The following is a 19,510-nucleotide window of genomic DNA, read 5'->3' on the forward strand; positions in this document are numbered from 1 at the left end:
AAGCAAGCATCTTCATTTTTAAGATAGTTTTTATTACTCTTGATCTTTCTAGCTTCCCAAGTTAAAGGACAACATTTACCTCACTTTCCCATGGAAAAATGTGTCCTTCCCACAGACTCTCCAGCAACCAAGAGCCAACAACTAAGATTTGCATAAGAAGCATCACTAAAAGCAAGTTTCCTGTTCCTGATATCTCTCAGTGATGGAAATTGCAAAACATAATATTCCATCTTTAATTGTTTCCAATGTTTTCTTTGCTCAGGTAATATCTTTTAATTTGGAATTTTTTCCATCGTTGTACTCAACTTTCATACTTTAAAAGTGGCACCTAACCTTGTTTGGATATCCAGTTATTTCAGCTGTCCAACAAGACTTCTCAATTTTTTCCATTCAGTTCTGGAAGCCACTGCATTATTGTTCCTGCGAAAATTACTTTAACCAATTGCAATAGGACTAACAACTTACAAATAAGATGGCTGTTGCAAAATGACGTTTGATCTATAGTGCCTCGCCTCATCCTAAGTTCTTGTTTTTTAGTATCCTTTATGAAATTTGTCTTCCAGCTTGTTAATGGCTACTAAGACTTCTTGATCTTCTAATCATCCTGTTTTGTACTACATTCCTGGTCCTCGCTAAAGTACACTCTTGATCCTGTCTTCTTTCTTGTTCTGGACTGCTCCTGTTTGATCTCTCCCTTCCCTTTAATTAGATTTCTTCCAATGGTTTGTGATCTTTTTCTCGGGGCATGTTCACTCTTAGACCCATTGTTTGAGCTTGCATGGTATTTTTCAATCTTCCATTTTTGTACTGTGTGTCCCCAAGGTATGCCCCTAGCCTCCTACTCCTTATCTTGTATATGCATCCATCTTTTATATTTTCCACTGATCTTCCCTGCTCTTCAGATAATAGTCATGCCACTGTCTAATCCCTTCTTGTAATATTTAACTTTGGTGTTTTCCTTTGGGACCAAGGACTTCATATTGACCATCAGAATTGATCTTTCCATCATCAGACAAATTGTCAATTATGATTGGTTTGATCCTCTTAGCTGTGGCAACATTTGGATCTGAAAGGTCCTTGTTATTTTCTATAATTATAACTTCAGAAGCTGCAAAGTCATAATCAGTACCAAGCAATTTTAAAGAGTGTATCCAAACAGTTTATTTCCCATGCTGCAGAATTATTCTTTTTCCATCTTGAACAATAGCCTTCCTCGACCCCTCCATACTTTAAGCCCTGTTCCTTTATAATATGACATACATCCCTGATTCAAACTTGTTTCTTGACAGCCTTACCTTATATCTCACTGAATTCTTTATGAGACTTTGGCTTTAAATAAATCCTGTAGGCAGTGCATTCAAATGTTCTGCCAAAATAAAACTAATTGTTGTGCCCTTCCAAGATGGACCTTTAGGATTCTTACCAAAAACTAACTGATGTAGACAATATTCTCCCACCATCTTACTATGCACAGCCCACACTACTGCAGACAATAATTTACAATTTGACTGACCTGCCAAAGTTTTATGAACAATCTGGCCAGTTCCTTTCACTTACCCCATTGCTAAAAAGTCTTTCTGCTGATGTTTTCATAACAGTTATGTTCATATTTGCAAACGTATCTCTGAATTCATCATTCGTGAGCTGCCACCCACTACTCATTAACAGTGAAAAATTGTTAGTAGTTCAGTCCCTGTCCATTTTTCCATCACCTAATTATTTTTCTTATTTCCACTATGTATTATTGTTGACTGACAAAATCTGGGGGCCAAATGTATAAAATATAAAATTAAAAGGATTTTTCATTTATCCCATCCATTTAAATCGATGGCCACTACTTCAGTGAAGTCTCTTGCTGAGGGCAGAATTACTGTAGGCTGTGACAGTGTCCTTTGATATTATTTTACAAATCTCACATCTATCACTTATCTCTTCTATGTACTCCTCATCCCTTATCCCTGCATCTTTTACTCATTTTGTTTTACTTTTTAGAGCTACACAGACAAATTACCTATATGATTTAACACAATAGGCTTTATGTCTTCTAAATTTCCACTCCCTAATGTCAATAACACTGCTTTAATTTTTTTTAGTGGCGAGGTTATGATCTAATAAAGAATACAGTACCAGTCCAATTCTATGAACATGCGACATTCACATTTTCCAAAACCAATAGCTTTGTCATTTTCCATATCCATTTTCATCTCTTTTCATTGATGAACTACTTAATAACAAAAGGGTATTTCACTGAACACTAAACAAGCGCTTATGAAATGGTTGATTTCAGCCATTTTACAAGGAATAACCACTGTTTTCAAAGATTAATGTGTTGTCATCCCCCAATCTGAAACTGGTGGAACTTGCAAATTCCTTCATTTTGTCCTGATTCTTTGTACTTAGAGTCCAGGTCATAGTTTCAGCCAGCCTATTCTACACACAATAGACAAACAATGCACACTGTCCAATTCTGCACATTTGAACACCTCTGCTGCCAACAATTCATCGCCAGGCTGAACATCTTTAACATCATGTTTTTATTCTGAATTTTCCATTTGATGTTTAGTTTCAGATACTTTACTGTGTCATTTGACACAGTTCATGGCGTCATAGTATCTTGACTGTACCTGAAACATCGATTGTCTTCACTGAGCATTTCTGGGATTCATTCACTTGTTGCAAGTGCTAGATTCTCCTCTCCTAATCGTCAATAGCATTCCTGTCCTCATTTCTATTAGTTACTATTCTTTTGTTCTGCTGCCTACGTTCTGTACCAGTCTGACCAATTCATTAGCATTGCATCCTCCATTTTCTGTTGTATCATTCATTGCCTCCTTTGTGCAATGAATACTGTTGGAAAGTAATGCTTTCTTAGGGATTTGTTTCATGCTTCTGACATTTGATCTAACAGCCTACGTTTATCCATAAATGTAATGCCCATAAAAAACTAGAAGGCATAGAGTCATAGAGATGTACAGCACAGAAATAGACCCTTCGGTCCAATTTGTCCATGCTGACCAGATATCCTAACCTATGCAAAAGTGAGGACTGCAGATGCTGGAAACCAGAGTTTAGATCAGAGTGGTGCTGAAAAAGCACAGCAGGTCAGGCAGCATCTGAGGTGCAGGAAAATCAACGTTTTGGGCAAAAGCCCTTCATCCTAGTCTAGTCCCATCTGTCCACACCTGATACTTTGACACAGTCAAATAACTTTGCATGCCAACAGAAATTACAGAAGTTCCATTTGGTAATTTCCCAGTTTTATAAACAACCCATTATATCCCATTATGCACTTTTCCATGCTACTAACTTCAGTCTTTATAAATTTTTCAAAATCTGACTATGCCTCACACGTGGACAACAGATCACTTTTTTGATAAACTTTACCAGTGAGAATAACAAGTTGTCCAAACCTTGAGCCATACTTCAATCATTAGGGTCCACTTCTGAAAGGGTCAAGATCCAGGCTCATACCTGGCATCCTCTTTGATAAATAAACCATCCAGGTCCACATGGCAACTTCATTATTTCATTATTCAGAGAACTACTTTTGAGAAAACAGGAGTGGGTGATCATAATTCCAAAACTTATTCCTGCATGCACTCTGCTGGTGGTACACACTGCTGCTATTGTATGTTGGAGGTAGAGGGAGTGAATATCTAAAGTAATGGATGATGCTTTGTCCGAACTGGTGTGGAGCTTCTTCATTACTGTTGCAGTTGTACTCATCCAGGTAAAGGGGAAACACTCCATCACATTCCTGAAACATGCCTTGTAAATGTTGAAAAGATATTGGGAGGTAGGAGGTGGATTACTTGCTATAGAATTTCAAACCATTGGCCTGCTCTTGTAGCCACTGTATTTATTTGCTAGTCCAGTTCAGTTTCTGGTCAATGGCAACCACCAGGATATTAGTGGTGGGGATTCAGTGACTGGTACTACCATCGAGGGTGAGGAGTGTATAGATTCATTTTTGTTGGAGATCTTCATTTTCTGGAAAGTCATGAATGGTACTGAACATTGCCCTTAACAAGTCCATGGTAGGCTGCCACCAAACAACTGGTTCTTAAAAATATAATACCCTCAATGTGCAACAGGAAAGGACAGCAGTACATCTCCTGACTCAATATTAGATCTGGTGAAGTAGACAGACCAGGGTTTCAGCAGGTTTTCGCAGTCCTTAAGTAGTACAGACCTTGACTAATGTTGCCTTTTTGAGCAATATTACAATTTAATGTATGAGACATTCAATTAGAGTCAGAGAGAGGTACAGCACAAAAGCAGACCCTTCAGTCCAACTTGTCAGATCTGACCAACAGCCCAATCTGACCAAGTCACATTTACCAGCATTTTGCCCGTATCCCTCTAAACAATTTCTATTAACATACCCATCCAGATATCTTTTAAATGTTGTAATTGTATCCACCTCCACCACTTGCTCGAGCAGCTCTTTCCATGCACACACCTCCCTCTATGTGAAAAAGTTATCCCTCCAGTATTTTTTCAATCTTAGCCCGCTCACCTTAAACATATATCCTCTAATTTTGGATTTACCCACTTTAGGAAAAAGACTTTGGCTAGTCATCCTATCAGTGTCCCTCATGATTTTAGAAACCTTTATAAGGTCATGCCTCAATCTGCAACACTCCAGTGAAAAATGCCCAAAACTGTTCAACCTTTCCCTGTAGCTCAAACCCTCCAGCCCTGGCACCATCCTTGTAATTCTTTTCTGCAAACTTTTAAAATTAAAAACATCCCTCCTGTTGAAAGGCTACAATTCTCTTTAACATAATATAGAAAATGGAATAATAAGATCCAATTATTAATTTTATTTTTCTAACAAAAAATGCAATATATTTTGAATTTGTTAATATTATGTACTAATCATCGCCATTGATCATGGCCATTCCCTATGAAATAGCAAATTTAAATGTCCATTCACCTTTCTCAAACAATTGTTCAATACAATCACAGAAATGTAGCTTTGTTGGCTGTCTATTCTGACTTCTATTTTCAAAATATTGACCTGAAACCAGAGTTTATGATTATTGATTTGGTTTTGGTTAATAAACACTCTTTATCACCTTCCCCAATGGGCTTTCTGCACAGGAGACTGACATAGCCCTGTCAAAACTGCAAAGTCTGCCGTTCCAACATCTAGGGGCTTCTGTCAATTTGGGAGAGTTGTTTCATGCTCTAGTCAAGCAACAGGTTGAAATCAGCATACTCACAGAATTATACCTGACAGACAATGTCCCAAACACTACCACCACTATCCCTGGTATGTCCTGTCCCACCAGTAGAATGGAATTACCAGAGGTAGTGGCAAAGTGTCATACAGTCAGGAAGAAGCCACCCTGGAAGTCCTCAACATTGACCTCAGACCCCTTGAAATCTGGTAACAGATCACAAACAAGCAAGGGAATCTCCTGCTGATTACTGCCAATTAAAACCCTGAATTTCAGCAAAAAGGTGAGAATGACTGACATTGACATCAAGGCAGCATTTGACTGAGTGTAGCATCAACTGAAGTCAATGGGAATCAGCATGATTTCTCACCACTCCAGCACAAAGAGACAGATTCATCGTTGTTGGGGTTAATCACCTCAGCTCCATGCCATCTCTGCAGGAATTCCCCAGGATAGTGCCCTTGCCCCAATCATTTTCAGCTGCTTCATCAACGATTTTCTCTCCATCATAAGGTCAGAAGAGAGCATAGTTGCTGATGGTTACACAATGTTCAGAACAATTCAGGATTTTTCAGATACTGAAACAGTTCATGTCTAAATGCAGCAAGATCTGGTCAGCATCCAAGCTTGAGTTGAGAAATGGCAAGTAATATTCAAATCACGTATGTGCCAAGCAATGACCATCTCCAACAAGAAAGAACCTAACTACCATCCCTTGATATTCAATGCAATTACCATCGCTGAGTTCCTTACTAACAGGAGTTACCATTGACCAGAAATTGAACTAGACTACCATATATATAATTTAGTTATAAAAACTGATACGAGGCTGGGAATTCTTCAACAAGTAACTCACCTCTTGACTCTCCAAATCCTGCCACCATCTGCAATGTACCCTACTTTCTTGTATGAGTGCTGCTCCAAGAAACCTAACACTGTCCAAACCAAAGAAGCCCTCTTGTTTGACACTGCATTCACCACTTTCAACATTCACTCCTTTTATCACTGATGCACAGTGGCAGCGGCTGCACAACCTACAAGACGCACTGCAGTAATTCTTGCCTCTTTTGACAACACCTTCCAAACCTACAATCTCTATCTCTCTGACCTAGGGCAGCAGATGTATGTGAGTACCACCACCAGCAAGCTCTCTTCCAAGCCAAAGGACACCCTGACTTGGAACTATATTGCCATTCCTTCATTGTTGTTGGTCTGAAATCCTGGATCTCCCTTCCTAACAGCACTGTGAGTGTCTCTACACCCCAAGGGCCACAGTGGTTCAAGAAGGCAGCTCATCACCAGCTTCTGTAGATGGTGGCCAGGCTTCTGTAGGTCAATGGGCAATAAATGCCTAGCCAGAGACACCCACATTCCATGAGTGAATAAAAATGTTAAGCCTCACTCTTTTGAGAACCATCAGAACACCAATTAAAATGTGACAGAACTATTAATTACAAGACAAACCATACTGCAACTTATCAATACAAAAAGGAGTTGGTGTAATCTCCTACTTAGCAATCATTCCACATTTCAATATTATCAGTTTGAAAGGATCACGATACAGCTATTCACAGCCTCTTATTATTTATTATGCTGTGAATCACGTGCTAAAGTGTCATCAAATATATTTCATTCTGCCTGCCAATGGCAGTTATTGAAATAAAGTGTCTTTATTTTTCCTTCTTCAGATAGCACTTACCCAAAGCAACTCTTGCAGCTGAAGCATCATAATTAATCCAAAATGACACCCAGGAAAGAATTGTAATCAGTATGGATGGCATGTATGTTTGAAGAATGAAGTAGCCAATATTTCTCTTTAATCTGAAACTCAGTGACAGCCTTGGGTATGCACCTGAGAAAATAAATGAGGAAAATGTCATTTATTATGAGAAATATAACCAGTGACAGTCTACATCCACTGGGGTAGCTTCAAAAGATACACTATAGGAAAAGTGTATGGAGTCTCCTCTGATCTGAACATACACAACAAATATTTATTCATTTGGAATTATAGGACTTGAGCATTGCTGAAAATGCACACTGTGTCAATTTTTTTTAACATCTTGTACTCATCAGGATGATATGCAAGAAATACCAAAGTGAAAAGAAAACAAAATGCATACAGTTTGCAAGGAAAGAGTGCTGATTGGTTGGCAACTGAAGCTTAATTAGTATAGGTGTTGCCATGGAGAATGTATGAGGGAATAAGGACTGACAGTTAACTGCCACTTTCTTTTAATACTTTAAACAAGAGAGGTTGGTTGTGATTGGGCAAGGCGTTGTCCTGAGAAATTAATCAGAGAATGTTTGTCACCTATTTTTGTTGCTTGAACATGTTCTGTCTGCCAAGATACAGAGCCCTGTGTATTAAAAATGTAGCTTCCAACATATACAAGTCCACCATACTGTGAGCTTGACTAACAATCCCAACTGGCAATAAGTGTTAATTCCTTATTACAATCATAATTCCTCACCCGAAACCTGCCAGAATGAATGAATTTTCATGATGAAAAATGACACACTTTTTCAACTGAGGTTGTAGGGTCAGGATGTTGAGGGGAAAGTGACCGATTAAACATTACAACAACTGTGACTAATGGATTTTTGCTGGAGCTGACTATTACAGAATCAAGTTGGATTGATGGTGTGGTGCTGATATACATCAACAGTGATGTGCATGAATGATTCTGAGGATGGGTCACTCGACCAAAAATGTTAACTCTGATTTCTTTTCACTGATGCTGCCAGACCTGCTGTGCTTTTCCAGCAATTTCTATTTTTGTACCTGAATGGTAGAACAAGCTCAAGGGACTGGATGGCTTTCTATGTTCCTGTGTTATAGCCAGGAGTTTGGAGCAGAACTGGGGAAGTGGCCAAACATCCAATTAATTTAGATTAGATTAGATTACATTACAGTGTGGAAACAGGCCCTTCGGCCCAACAAGTCCACACCGCCCCGCTGAAGCGCAACCCACCCATACTCCTACATCTACCCCTTACCTAACACTACGGGCAATTTAGCATGGCCAATTCACCTGACCTGCACATCTTTGGACTGTGGGAGGAAACCGGAACACCCGGAGGAAACCCACGCAGACACGGGGAGAATGTGCAAACTCCACACAGTCAGTTGCCTGAGGCGGGAATTGAACCCGGGTCTCTGGCGCTGTGAAGCAGCAGTGCTAACCTCTGTGCCACGTGCCGCCCACTAATTTGAGGAGTCATTTAAAGTTGGGAAAGGATATGGGCAGGATAAGAGTTTTGGAAAAGACCCCCAAAAGCAGTGAACAGAAGTTGGTGAGAAAGGTGGATTGTTTGTCAGATCTGTGCCAGAATTGCTGATGGTGAAAACTTTGATTTAGAGTTAGCTAAAAGATAGAGGGGTAAGATCATGGAGGCATCACATGAGAGAAAGAGTCCTTATAATTAGTAAGCATTATTAATGTGGAACAGGACAATGCTAACCATTGTAACTCATTAATGGAGACATAATTAAAAAGTAGTATTAAGCATTCATAAAAATTGCTTTGGCTGCTTGATTTACAACAAAGTGACTTTCTGTCATGAATGACTTCTGGGCTGACATGATGTTTTCCAATTCTGCACTTCGATTTTACCCATCAAAGTGAACTACTGTGCAACTGATGCAAGAGCAAGCACAGAACTAGAAAGCTAAGGGCATACATTATTGACAAGAAAAAATCAGCATCGGGTTCCCATTGGCTCAAAGAATTTGGGATGCATTTTTCTGCCTTTGGCTTTCACATTAATGTAGATGTGGTTGAACTCCCAATGAAGGGGCAGTTATTTTCATATGCCCACACAGGTATTTTCATGACAATCAATAAACCAATGTCAAATAAATAGCTGCTGTTAATAATAATTATAACATCAATGTATGTTGAGGTACAGAATTGATTTTCTTCTTCCCTGAAATTAATTGAAGTGGTGCTTATACTGTGCAAGAAGACTGAAACCAAGTGTTGCGGTGTGAGGTGCCTAACGTTGTGACCTATTGAGTGTGCAGATTCCTTTGGGTTTAATTCGCTTTGTTTGGTCGTTAGAGTGCTTGATATTAGCTTCCTGCCGATGATATTCTATACAGTCAGCCCATTTATTTTAAAAGGGTTCAAGACTGTATTAAAATACTCGAGGCAAGAAGTTAATGTAAACCAGTGAGCTAAAAATAGATTACAGAAGGAATTAAACCCTGAGGAGTACTGCAGTGTTGGCTACGTCTTTTCTGGGATTGCACAGTGATTGGTGAAAGGTTTTGGAAGGCTTCTTTTTAATTAGCCTGTGCTACTTGTCCATTAGCCACTCGGACTGGGAAAAGAAAGGAAAAAAATAATAAGACTACTGAAAGAAAAGCAAAGCAAACCAACAAGTACAGCGAGATCAAACATTCTTGATTTCTGCTGTGATTTCCGTGGGTGGGAGAGGGTTGCTATGGATCCTGTGGTTGCTATGGTGAGAAGTTGCATCACTGTCATCAAGACAGTGAACAAACTGCTCCTGAAACACTAAATTGAGGGCTTTAATAGGACAACTCTATCGTCAACGGCAGTCCTGAGTTTAACTGGAGAGCTCGAAGGCAGCTTTCATTTCACCTGAATGGGTGGCAACCCTGACACATCTCAAGACAACAATGTGTGTCTTGTTTCTGGTCTCCATTTTCTCAAGATTTATAGACAGCCTCCAGAGCTAGTCCAGCTGCCAGGCAGGCTAACGTTGTTTATTTGCAAGCACACATCTGTGCGCAGTTGCTTGGCTGTTGCTGTGGAATGCTCTCTGCAACATAAATTAATAGATTCCACAGCAATGAAAGCTCAGGTTATAAGAGAATCACTGTTACTTGGATAGAGAAACAAAAACAGACAGGTCACAGTGTGTTGCCGTACTAATGAAATGCATGGCAAAGAGGTCTCAGGCAGTTTTATGGTGAGTTTCCAACCACAGGCAAAGGCTGGCAATGGGGCACAGAGAGATTGTTCTCTGAAGGAGCAATTCACTTTCTGCCATACCCTCTCTTTTCCCTGTGACCATGCAAGTTTTTCTCTTCCAAGTTATGATTCAATTTCCACCTGAATTCTTCAGTTGATAGGAAGTGCATTCCAGATCTTAATTACTCACTGTGTGAAAACATTTTTCCTAATATCACTATTGTTTCTTTTGCCAATTACTTTAAACTGATGTCCTGGTTCTTGATTCTGTCACCAAACAAAACAGTTTCTCCCTATCTGCTCCGAACAGATGCCTTATGATTTTGAACACCTCTATAAAATCTACTCTCAAAGTCCTTCTTCTCTAAGGAAAACAACTGAACTCTGATCTACCTAAGTAACTGAAATTCTTCATCTTTGGAGACATTCTTGTGAATCTTTTCTGAATTCTCTCTACTGCCTTCACATCCTTCATTAAGAGGGGAGCCTAGAACTGAGAACAAAAGACATTCTTGCATGATTGCTTAGCTTTACTACTTCATCTCCCCATTAATGAATCCTAAGACACGGTGTGCTTCATTTACCACGTTCTTAGTTGTCCTGCCACTTTCAACATATGTACCTCAGCGAGAGTTGTCTCAGGTGCAACATGGCACAAAACAAAAATTCTAAAAACAACTCATACCAAATTAAAAGCAGAAAATGTTGGAGAATCTCAGTAAGTCTGGCAGTATTTGAGGAGAAAGAAACAGAGATCTGAAGAAAAGACATACTAGACTCAAAAGTATTAGCTGCTTGTCTCTCCAAGATGCTGCCAAACATAGGTTTCTCCAGCATGTACTAACTTTATTTCCGTTTCCCAGCATCTGCATTATTTTGCTCTTAAGCAATCCATGCTATGTTGCTCTTTTGAAAGCTGAAGGCAGTACTTTCTATTCTCCTTGGAAGAACATATAGCTCACAAGAAAAATATGTGGAGCATGTATTGGTTGTCCAATCTGCCACTCTAACTCATGAAATGTTATAGTTCTGTTCACTTGAGGACATTTTCGTCCTGTATGCTGATAAGGCTAGATCTTGTTACCATATGGTCAGAGGCTGTGAGCATGCACTGGCTTCAAGCCAGCGCAATATTGTGCAGGTTGGCTCTTTTCAAGGTTGTAAGGTAGTGGGATGGTTTGCAGTGCTGCTGCCTGTTTCTTTTCAACATGGAACCTCAAAACTATCCCTCATGAAATTTTAGCTTTCCTTCCTGTTTTTAGTTGCATGGGGTGTTGCTACTGGGATTGGGTTGAGAGCAGAATTGATTTATGATCGTTTTTCAGCTGCTACCCATTAATCGTGGGAAGGAATGTACATTCTTGGTGTAACATCAGTGTCAAGTGAAAGGTATAACTTCTTTTCATTTATCATGCTATCATTCTTGGCCCCTCCCCCCAGCCCCTTAAAGGTTGCTTCAGGAATGATGCTTGCTTCCATCTCCCTGCATCCTGCTTGGATACTGACTCTGCTAACTGGCTCACTGTCAAAGACCAGAATAAGAGTGGTTCCTTTCTCATCTTGTTCCCCTCTCAAAGTGCATTCTTTCTAAATTCTTGGAAGAGCAGGGTCAAATTAGAACAAGTCAACATGGATTTAGTACGGGGAGGTCGTGCCTGACAAACCTGTTGGAGTTCTTTGAAGAGGTGACAAGTAGGTTAGACCAGGGAAACCCAGTGGATGTTATCTACCTAGACTTCCAAAAGGCCTTTGATAAGGTGCCTCACGGGAGGCTGCTGAGCAAGGTGAGGGCCCATGGTGTTCAAGGTGAGCTACTGGTATGGATCGAGGATTGGCTGTCTGACAGAAGGCAGAGAGTTGGGATAAAAGGTTCTTTTTCGGAATGGCAGCTGGTGACAAGCAGTGTCCTGCAGGGTTCAGTGTTGGGGCCGGAGCTGTTCACAGTATATATTAATGATCTGGATGAAGGGACTGGGGGCATTCTAGCGAAGTTTGCCAATGATACAAAGTTAGGTGGACAGGCAGGCTGTACTGAGGAAGTGGGGAGGCTGCAGAAGGATCTAGACAGTTTGGAGGAGTGGTCCAGGAAATGGCTGATGGAATTCAATGTGAGCAAATGCGAGGTCTTGCACTTTGGAAAAAAGAATACAAGCATGGATTACTTTCTAAATGGTGAGAAAATTCGTAAAGCCAAAGTACAGAGGGATCTGGGAGTGCAAGTTGAGGATTCTCTAATGCATGTTGAATCCGTGATTAAGAAAGCGAATGCAATGTTGTCAATTATCTCAAGAGGGTTGGAATATAAAAGCACTGTTGTGCTACTGAGACTTTATAAAGCTCTGGTTAGGCCCCATTTGGAGTACTGTGTCCAGTTTTGGTCCCCACACCTCAGGAAGGACATATCTAATATGTTTAGCAATAAAATCTTTACAGTGAGGGTTGAATCAAACTGGTTGAAAGTTGATATCTATAATCTAGGCACCCTCAGGAGGTGGTTGAGATGATCATCCACCTATCACTTCTGGCTGAAGATGGTTGTGAAAGCTTGAGCCTTTGCATTGACATGCATCTTGAATCTACCCGAACAAAGATGATCAAACCCTGCTCTAGGAAAGATGTCGCGAAACCTCAAAGAATTCTACAAAGGTTTACAAGGATGTTTCCAGGGTTGGAGAGTTGGAGCTATAGGGAGAGGCTGAGTAGGTGGGAACTGTTTTCCCTGGAGTGCCAGAGACTGAGAGGTGTATAAAATCATGAGGGGCATGGATAAGGTGAATAGCCAAGGTCGTTTCCCCAGGGTAAAGGAGGCCAAAACTAAAGGGCTTATGCCCAAAATGTCGATTCCTCTGCTCATTGGATGCTGCCTGACTGGCTGTGTTTCTCCAGCACCACACTCTCAACTCCAAAACTAAAGGGTATAGATTGAAGGTGAGATGGGAAAGATTTAAAAGGGACATAATAGGAAACTCTGTCATGCAGAAGGTGGTGCATGCATGGAACGAGCTACCAGAGGAAGTAGTGGAGCCTGATACAATTACATTTAAAAGGCATCTGGATGGGTATATAAATAGGAAAGGTTTAGAAGGATATGGGCCAAATGCTGGCAAATGTGACCAGATTAAGTTAGGATATCTGATCAGCGTTGGACAAGGTGGACCAAACAAGGATGCCTGCCTTGAAGAAGTTTTCCTCCTCGCTCTACAAGAATCTCAGGGAGTCCCTCTCCCACTGCAACTCCCAGGTCGTTTCCTCTGCCCTGAACCTCTTCAACCATGTCGTGAAACAAACTCGCTACCACAGCCACATTTGCTTCCTCAGTGCCTGCCTCTGTAACCAACTCATCCCATACGGACTCCGGACCACCTTTAAACCAGCAGAGATCGGACCCGAACAGGACAAACAGTACAGACAACAGATTCAAAAACACCAGCAACAGTTCTCCTTCAAGATCCTCCGCTCCACGCTTGCAGCAATGCGCCGGTACCTAACCTCTCTACAGTCTGCCCTGCCTCAGCTGAGGGCCACACTCTCTCAGAATTGCAAAGGACCCACTCTGTACGACATCCTCAGGGGAATTCATACTCTCAACAAACAGTATTTCAATTCCATCTCAAACATCAAAAACTGTAAGTACAACAAACTTTTATCCACCCACCTCCATAACCAGCGCTCCTCAAACATTCCAGAAGATTCCCCTGGCCTCAGAACCTATTCCGCCATTAGCCATGCGGCTGATGCAGCTGCCACCCCCACACTGATTGATGATGTCACTTCTGCCCCCATCATGGCCACTCCCACAACCACTTCCACCCCTCACAATTCCTCATGCATCACACGTGACATCACTTCCGCCCCTCACATCATCGCTGATGCCACATGCTCAGTGATTTCCGCCACCCCTACTGCCGTGGTCACCACCACTTCCACCCGCATCAGCGCCACTCACCTGCTTTCTGCTGACATGCCTCCCACAGACCCCACTGTCACTACCCCCACCCCCAGAACCCTGAGGGGAACACTACCCCTTCTCATGACTCCACCCACATTTCCCCCACCATCACACCCACTCCAGTTACAGGTTCCGCCCCCACTCCCAGCTCTACACCCACACCAGATCCTAGCTCCCAGCCCTGCCGAGTTTTCACCATCCCCGCAGACCTCCCCCTCACTGAGGATGAACGATCAGTCCTCAGCAAAGGACTCACCTTCATCCCCCTCCATCCACGCATCAATGAATTTAATACACGCCGTGACGTCGAACAATTCTTCTGTCGCCTCCGCCTCCGAGCTTACTTTCACAATCAGGACTCCCGCCCACCTTCCGAGGACCTCTTCACCCACTTCCAACACACTGCATCCACCTGGACACCCCGCGCTGGCCTATTACCTGCCCTCGACCTCTTCATTTCCAACTGCCGCCGGGACATTAACCGCCTCAACCTGTCTACCTCCCGTCCCCACTCCAACCTCTCACCCTCACAACACGCAGCCCTCCAATCCCTCTGCTCCAATCCCAACCTCACCATGAAGCCAGCGGATAAAGGGGGCGCAGTGGTAGTCTGGTGCACTGACCTCTACACCCCGAAGCTAAACGTCAACTCGAGGACACCTCTTCCTACTGCCCCCTCGACCATGACCCCACCCCCCATCACCAAACCATCATCTCCCAGACCATACACAACCTCATCACCTCAGGAGATCTCCCACCCACAGCTTCCAACCTCATAGTCCGGGAACCCCGCACTGCCGGGTTCTACCTCCTTCCCAAGATCCACAAGCCTGACCACCCTGGCCGACCCATTGTCTCAGCATGCTCCTGCCCCACTGAACTCATCTCTACCTACCTCGACACTGTCCTATCCCCCCTAGTCCAGGAACTCCCCACATATGTTCGTGACACCACCCACGCCCTCCACCTCCTCCAACACATCCATTTCCCCGGCCCCCAATGCCTCATCTTCACCACGGATATCCAATCTCTCTACACCTCCATCCGCCATGACCAGGGCCTCCAAGCCCTCCGTTTTTTTCTCTCCAGATGTCCCCAACAGTACCCTTCCACCGACACTCTCATTCGTTTGGCCAAACTGGTCCTCACCCTTAACAATTTCTCCTTTGAATCCTCCCACTTCCTACAGACCAAAGGGCCCCAGCTATGCCTGTCTCTTTGTTGGCTACGTAGAGTAGTTGATCTTCCTTAATTACACTGGCACCACTCCCCACCTCTTCCTCCGCTACATTGATGACTGCATTGGCGCCACCTCGTGCTCCCGCGAGGAGGTTGAGCAATTCATCAACTTCACCAACACATTCCACCCTGACCTTAAATTTACCTGGACCATCTCTGACACCTCCCTCCCCTTCCTGGACCTCTCCATCTCCATTAATGACGACCGACTTGACACTGACATTTTTTACAAACCCACCGACTCCCACAGCTACCTGGATTACACCTCTTCCCACCCTACCTCTTGCAAAAATGCCATCCTGTATTCCCAATTCCTCCGCCGGATCTGCTCCCAGGAGGACCAGTTCCACCACAGAACACACCAGATGGCCTCCTTCTTTAGAGACCGCAATTTCCCTTCCCACGTGGTTAAAGATGCACTCCAACGCATCTCGTCTACATCCCGCACCTCTGCCCTCAGACCCCACCCCTCCAACCGTAACAAGGACAGAACGCCCCTGGTGCTCACCTTCCACCCTACCAACCTTCGCAGAAATCAAATCATCCGCCGACATTTCTGCCACCTCCAAACAGACCCCACCACCAGGGATATATTTCCCTCCCCACCCGTCTCCGCCTTCTGCAAAGACCGTTCCTTCCGTGACTACCTGGTCAGGTCCACGCCCCCCTACAACCCACCCTCCCATCCTGGCACTTTCCCCTGCCACCGCAGGAACTGTAAAACCTGTGCCCACACCTCCTCCCTCACCTCTATCCAAGGCCCTAAAGAAGCCTTCCACATCCATCAAAGTTTTACCTGCACATCCACTAATATCATTTATTGTATCCGTTGCTCCCGATGCGGTCTCCTCTACATTGGGGAGACTGGGCGCCTCCTAGCAGAGCGCTTTAGGGAACATCTCCGGGACACCCGCACCAATCAACCAAACTGCCCGCACCAATCAACCAAACTGCCCCGTGGCGCAACATTTCAACTCCCCCTCCCACTCTGCCAAGGACATGGAGGTCCTGGGCCTCCTTCACCGCTGCTCCCTCACCACCAGACACCTGGAGGAAGAACGCCTCATCTTCCGTATCGGAACACTTCAACCCCAGGGCATCAATATGGACTTCAACAGTTTCCTCATTTCCCTTTCCCCCACCTCACCCTAGTTCTAAACTTCCTGCTCAGCACTGTCCCCGTGACTTGTTTGGACTTGTCCTAGCTGCCTATCTCCTTTTCCACCTCCACTCCACTCTCTCCTCCCTGACCTATCACCTTCATCCCCTCCCCCACTCACCCATTGTACTCTATCCTCCTTTCTCCCCACCCCCACCCTCCTCTAGCTTATCTCTCCACGCTCCAGGCTCACTGCCTTTATTCCTGATGAGGGGCTTTTGCCCGAAATGTCGATTTCGAAGCTCCTTGGATGCTGCCTGAACTGCTGTGCTCTTCCAGCACCACTAATCCAGAATGTGGACCAAACGGTCTGTTCCCCATGCTGTACATCACTATGACTCAATGACTCTGAAACATACACATCTGCCTCTGAGCTGTGGAAGGTGAAATTCCACCTTCTGACTTATGAGAAATATTACTTCTTGGCAGACGAGATACCTTGAGTAATATCTGGTCAGCTGATTAAAATAAAGGGAACTGGCTTCAGTCTGATCAGAAGTTGGGAACCATTGTCAGAATTTATTTCACAAAATTTACTGCTTTCATGCTTTTACAGAAAATATGTATCTGAAACTTGAAACCTGGAGAATTGTCCCCATTTTTTCTTTTCACTGGTAATTTTCCCACTTACAGTATGTAATGAGAGAATGGAATCTTTGTGAATACACTTGCCTTGCTGCTGAGTATTACATGTTCAAGAATTTATACTAAATAACCTCATCTGCTTCAGCACATGCCTGTAAGCTCATGTTTTGAAAGAATGAATCGCAAATATTGGCATGGTCTTAAAATGGTCTTTTCAAATGAAATACAGGAATTGTAGGATGGACAGCAGCCAATCAAAAGATCGTAACATACAGAGAAAAATGAGTGACAAAACCCAATCTCAATGATTCAAATTATACATCAGGTTTTTGATGGTATAGCCTGAATCAAGCATGTCACAGTGATCAATACTCTGACTACACTGCCAGCACCCCTTCAAACATATCAACAGGCCCAGAAATGCCAACTTGGCACTTGTCAAGAGAAATTGCCTTTACAGTATCAACATCAACAGACAACCTCAAGCAGAGTTGCACAATCTGCTCTTAAGATAACTGTAGCCATCATGCAGCATAGAGCCAGCAAATGCAACTGCGATACGTGTGACTGATAACATGACTTCCTTTTACAGGTAGGCTGCAGTATTGCAGTGGGAGGATGTTCTTGCAACCACTGATGAAGCATCATCTCGAGTATTCCACTGAGCTCCCCCCAATCCCCCCAACCAGGCTAGCTCCTCAACAATCATCCCTCAGCCCTGTGAGCTCATCCAAAACACTGCTTTCTGTATTTTTGCTCACACAAAGTCCTTCAGTCCTGTATCTACTGACCTAAAATTACCTTCCAGTCTGGTAGTGCCTCAATTTTAAAGTTCTCATTCTTGTTTACAAATCATTGAGTGGCCTCTGTATCATTGCAACCATCTCTAAACCACACACCTTTCTTTTCTGAACTCTTACACATCTTCAACTTTCTTTGGTACACCATTAATGGCATATATTTAACCGTCAAGGCCCTAAACTCTAGAATTCCTTCCCTGAATCTCTCCACTCTCCCTATTCCTTGAAACCCTGTTTGAGAACATACGAGTACAAGAAGTATGAGCACAAGTAGGCCCCATGAGCCTGCTTCTCCATTATGAAATGGTTGATCTTTAAGTTCCACCCTGCCCACAACCCTTATCCCTTGATTCCCTGAGAGACCACAAGTTTGTCAAACTCATGTTTATTTAATGACGGCACACTAAAATCCTTCAAAGTTTAAGAATTTCAAAGATTCAAACTCTTTGAATGAAGAAAGATCTTTCCTCTCAGTCCTGAACCTGAAACTGTGCTGCAGTGCTGTAGATTTTCCAGCCAGGGAAAACAGCCTCTTAGTGTCCCATCCTGTCGAGCACTTTCCTCATCTTGAATGTTTCAATAAAATTACCTCTCAGTTCCCTAAACTCCAGTGATTACAGGCCCAATTTCCTCATCCACTTGTCAAGGGTCAACTCTTTCAATCCAAAGAGCAATGCAATGACCACCCTCCGTTCTGCCTCCAAAATAAATATAATCTCCCTGTTTTTGGAAGCATTTGGTCACCTCTCCTAAAGTCTCCTCACATGGTTTGGTATCAAAGCTTATTTAAAATGCTCTTTGGGATGTTTCTTTTATTCACTTGTGGGATATGGACTTGGTGACCAGGCCAGCATTCACTACCTGTTCCTAGTTGCCCTTGACAACGATGGTGGTGGCCTGTCTTCTCAAACCACTGCTGCAGATAGACCCACAATGCTGTGAGGGAGGGAATTCCAAGATTTTCACTCATCAACAGTGAAGGAATGGCAACATATTTCCAAGTCAGGATGGCGAGTGGGTAGGAGCAGAATTTGCAGGTGGGTGACTTTCTATTTATCTGCTGCCCTTGCCCTTCTAGATGGAAGTGGTTATAGAGTCATAGAGTCATAGAGATGTACAGCATGGAAACAGACCCAACCCATCCATGCCGACCAGATATCCCAACCCAATCTAGTCCCACCTACTAGTACCCGGCCTATGTTCCTCCAAACCCTTCCTATTCATATACCCATCCAAATGCCTCTTAAATGTTGCAATTGTACCAGCCTCCACCACATCCTCTGGCAGCTCATTCCATACACATACTACCCTCTGCGTGAAAAAGTTGCCCCTTAGGTCTCTTTTATATCTTTCCCCTCTCACCCTAAACCTATGCCCTCTAGTTCTGGACTCCCCAACCCCAGGGAAAAGACTTTGTCTATTTATCCTATCCATGCCCCTCATGATTTTGTAAACCTCTATAAGGTCACCCCTCAGCCTCCGACGCTCCAAGGAAAACAGTCCTAGCCTATTCAGCCTCTCCCTGTAGCCTCAGATCCTCCAACCCTGGCAACATCCTGGAGCCCACAAGGGAGCAGGCTATTCTAGACCTAGTGCTCTGTAATGAACCAGCCTTTATAAAAAATCTTAAAGTAAGGGAACACTTAGGA

At 43.2% G+C, this 19,510-nt stretch overlaps 1 protein-coding gene across 1 annotated transcript in view; it reads right to left on the minus strand.

The window, feature by feature from the left end:
* gabrb3 (gamma-aminobutyric acid type A receptor subunit beta3) overlaps positions 1-19,510 on the minus strand; it is a 325,048-nt gene that overhangs the window by 48,704 nt on the left and 256,834 nt on the right. Inside the window, exon 7 of the mRNA XM_043692280.2 lies at positions 6,886-7,038. Within this exon, the coding sequence (XP_043548215.1) occupies positions 6,886-7,038 (153 nt within the window). The remainder of the gene's footprint in view (positions 1-6,885; positions 7,039-19,510) is intronic.

The sequence above is a fragment of the Chiloscyllium plagiosum genome, unplaced genomic scaffold, assembly GCF_037043375.1.
Source record: "Chiloscyllium plagiosum isolate Xiang-an unplaced genomic scaffold, Cpla_swu_hap1 HiC_scaffold_6, whole genome shotgun sequence".
Classification (NCBI taxonomy): Eukaryota; Metazoa; Chordata; class Chondrichthyes; order Orectolobiformes; family Hemiscylliidae; genus Chiloscyllium; species Chiloscyllium plagiosum.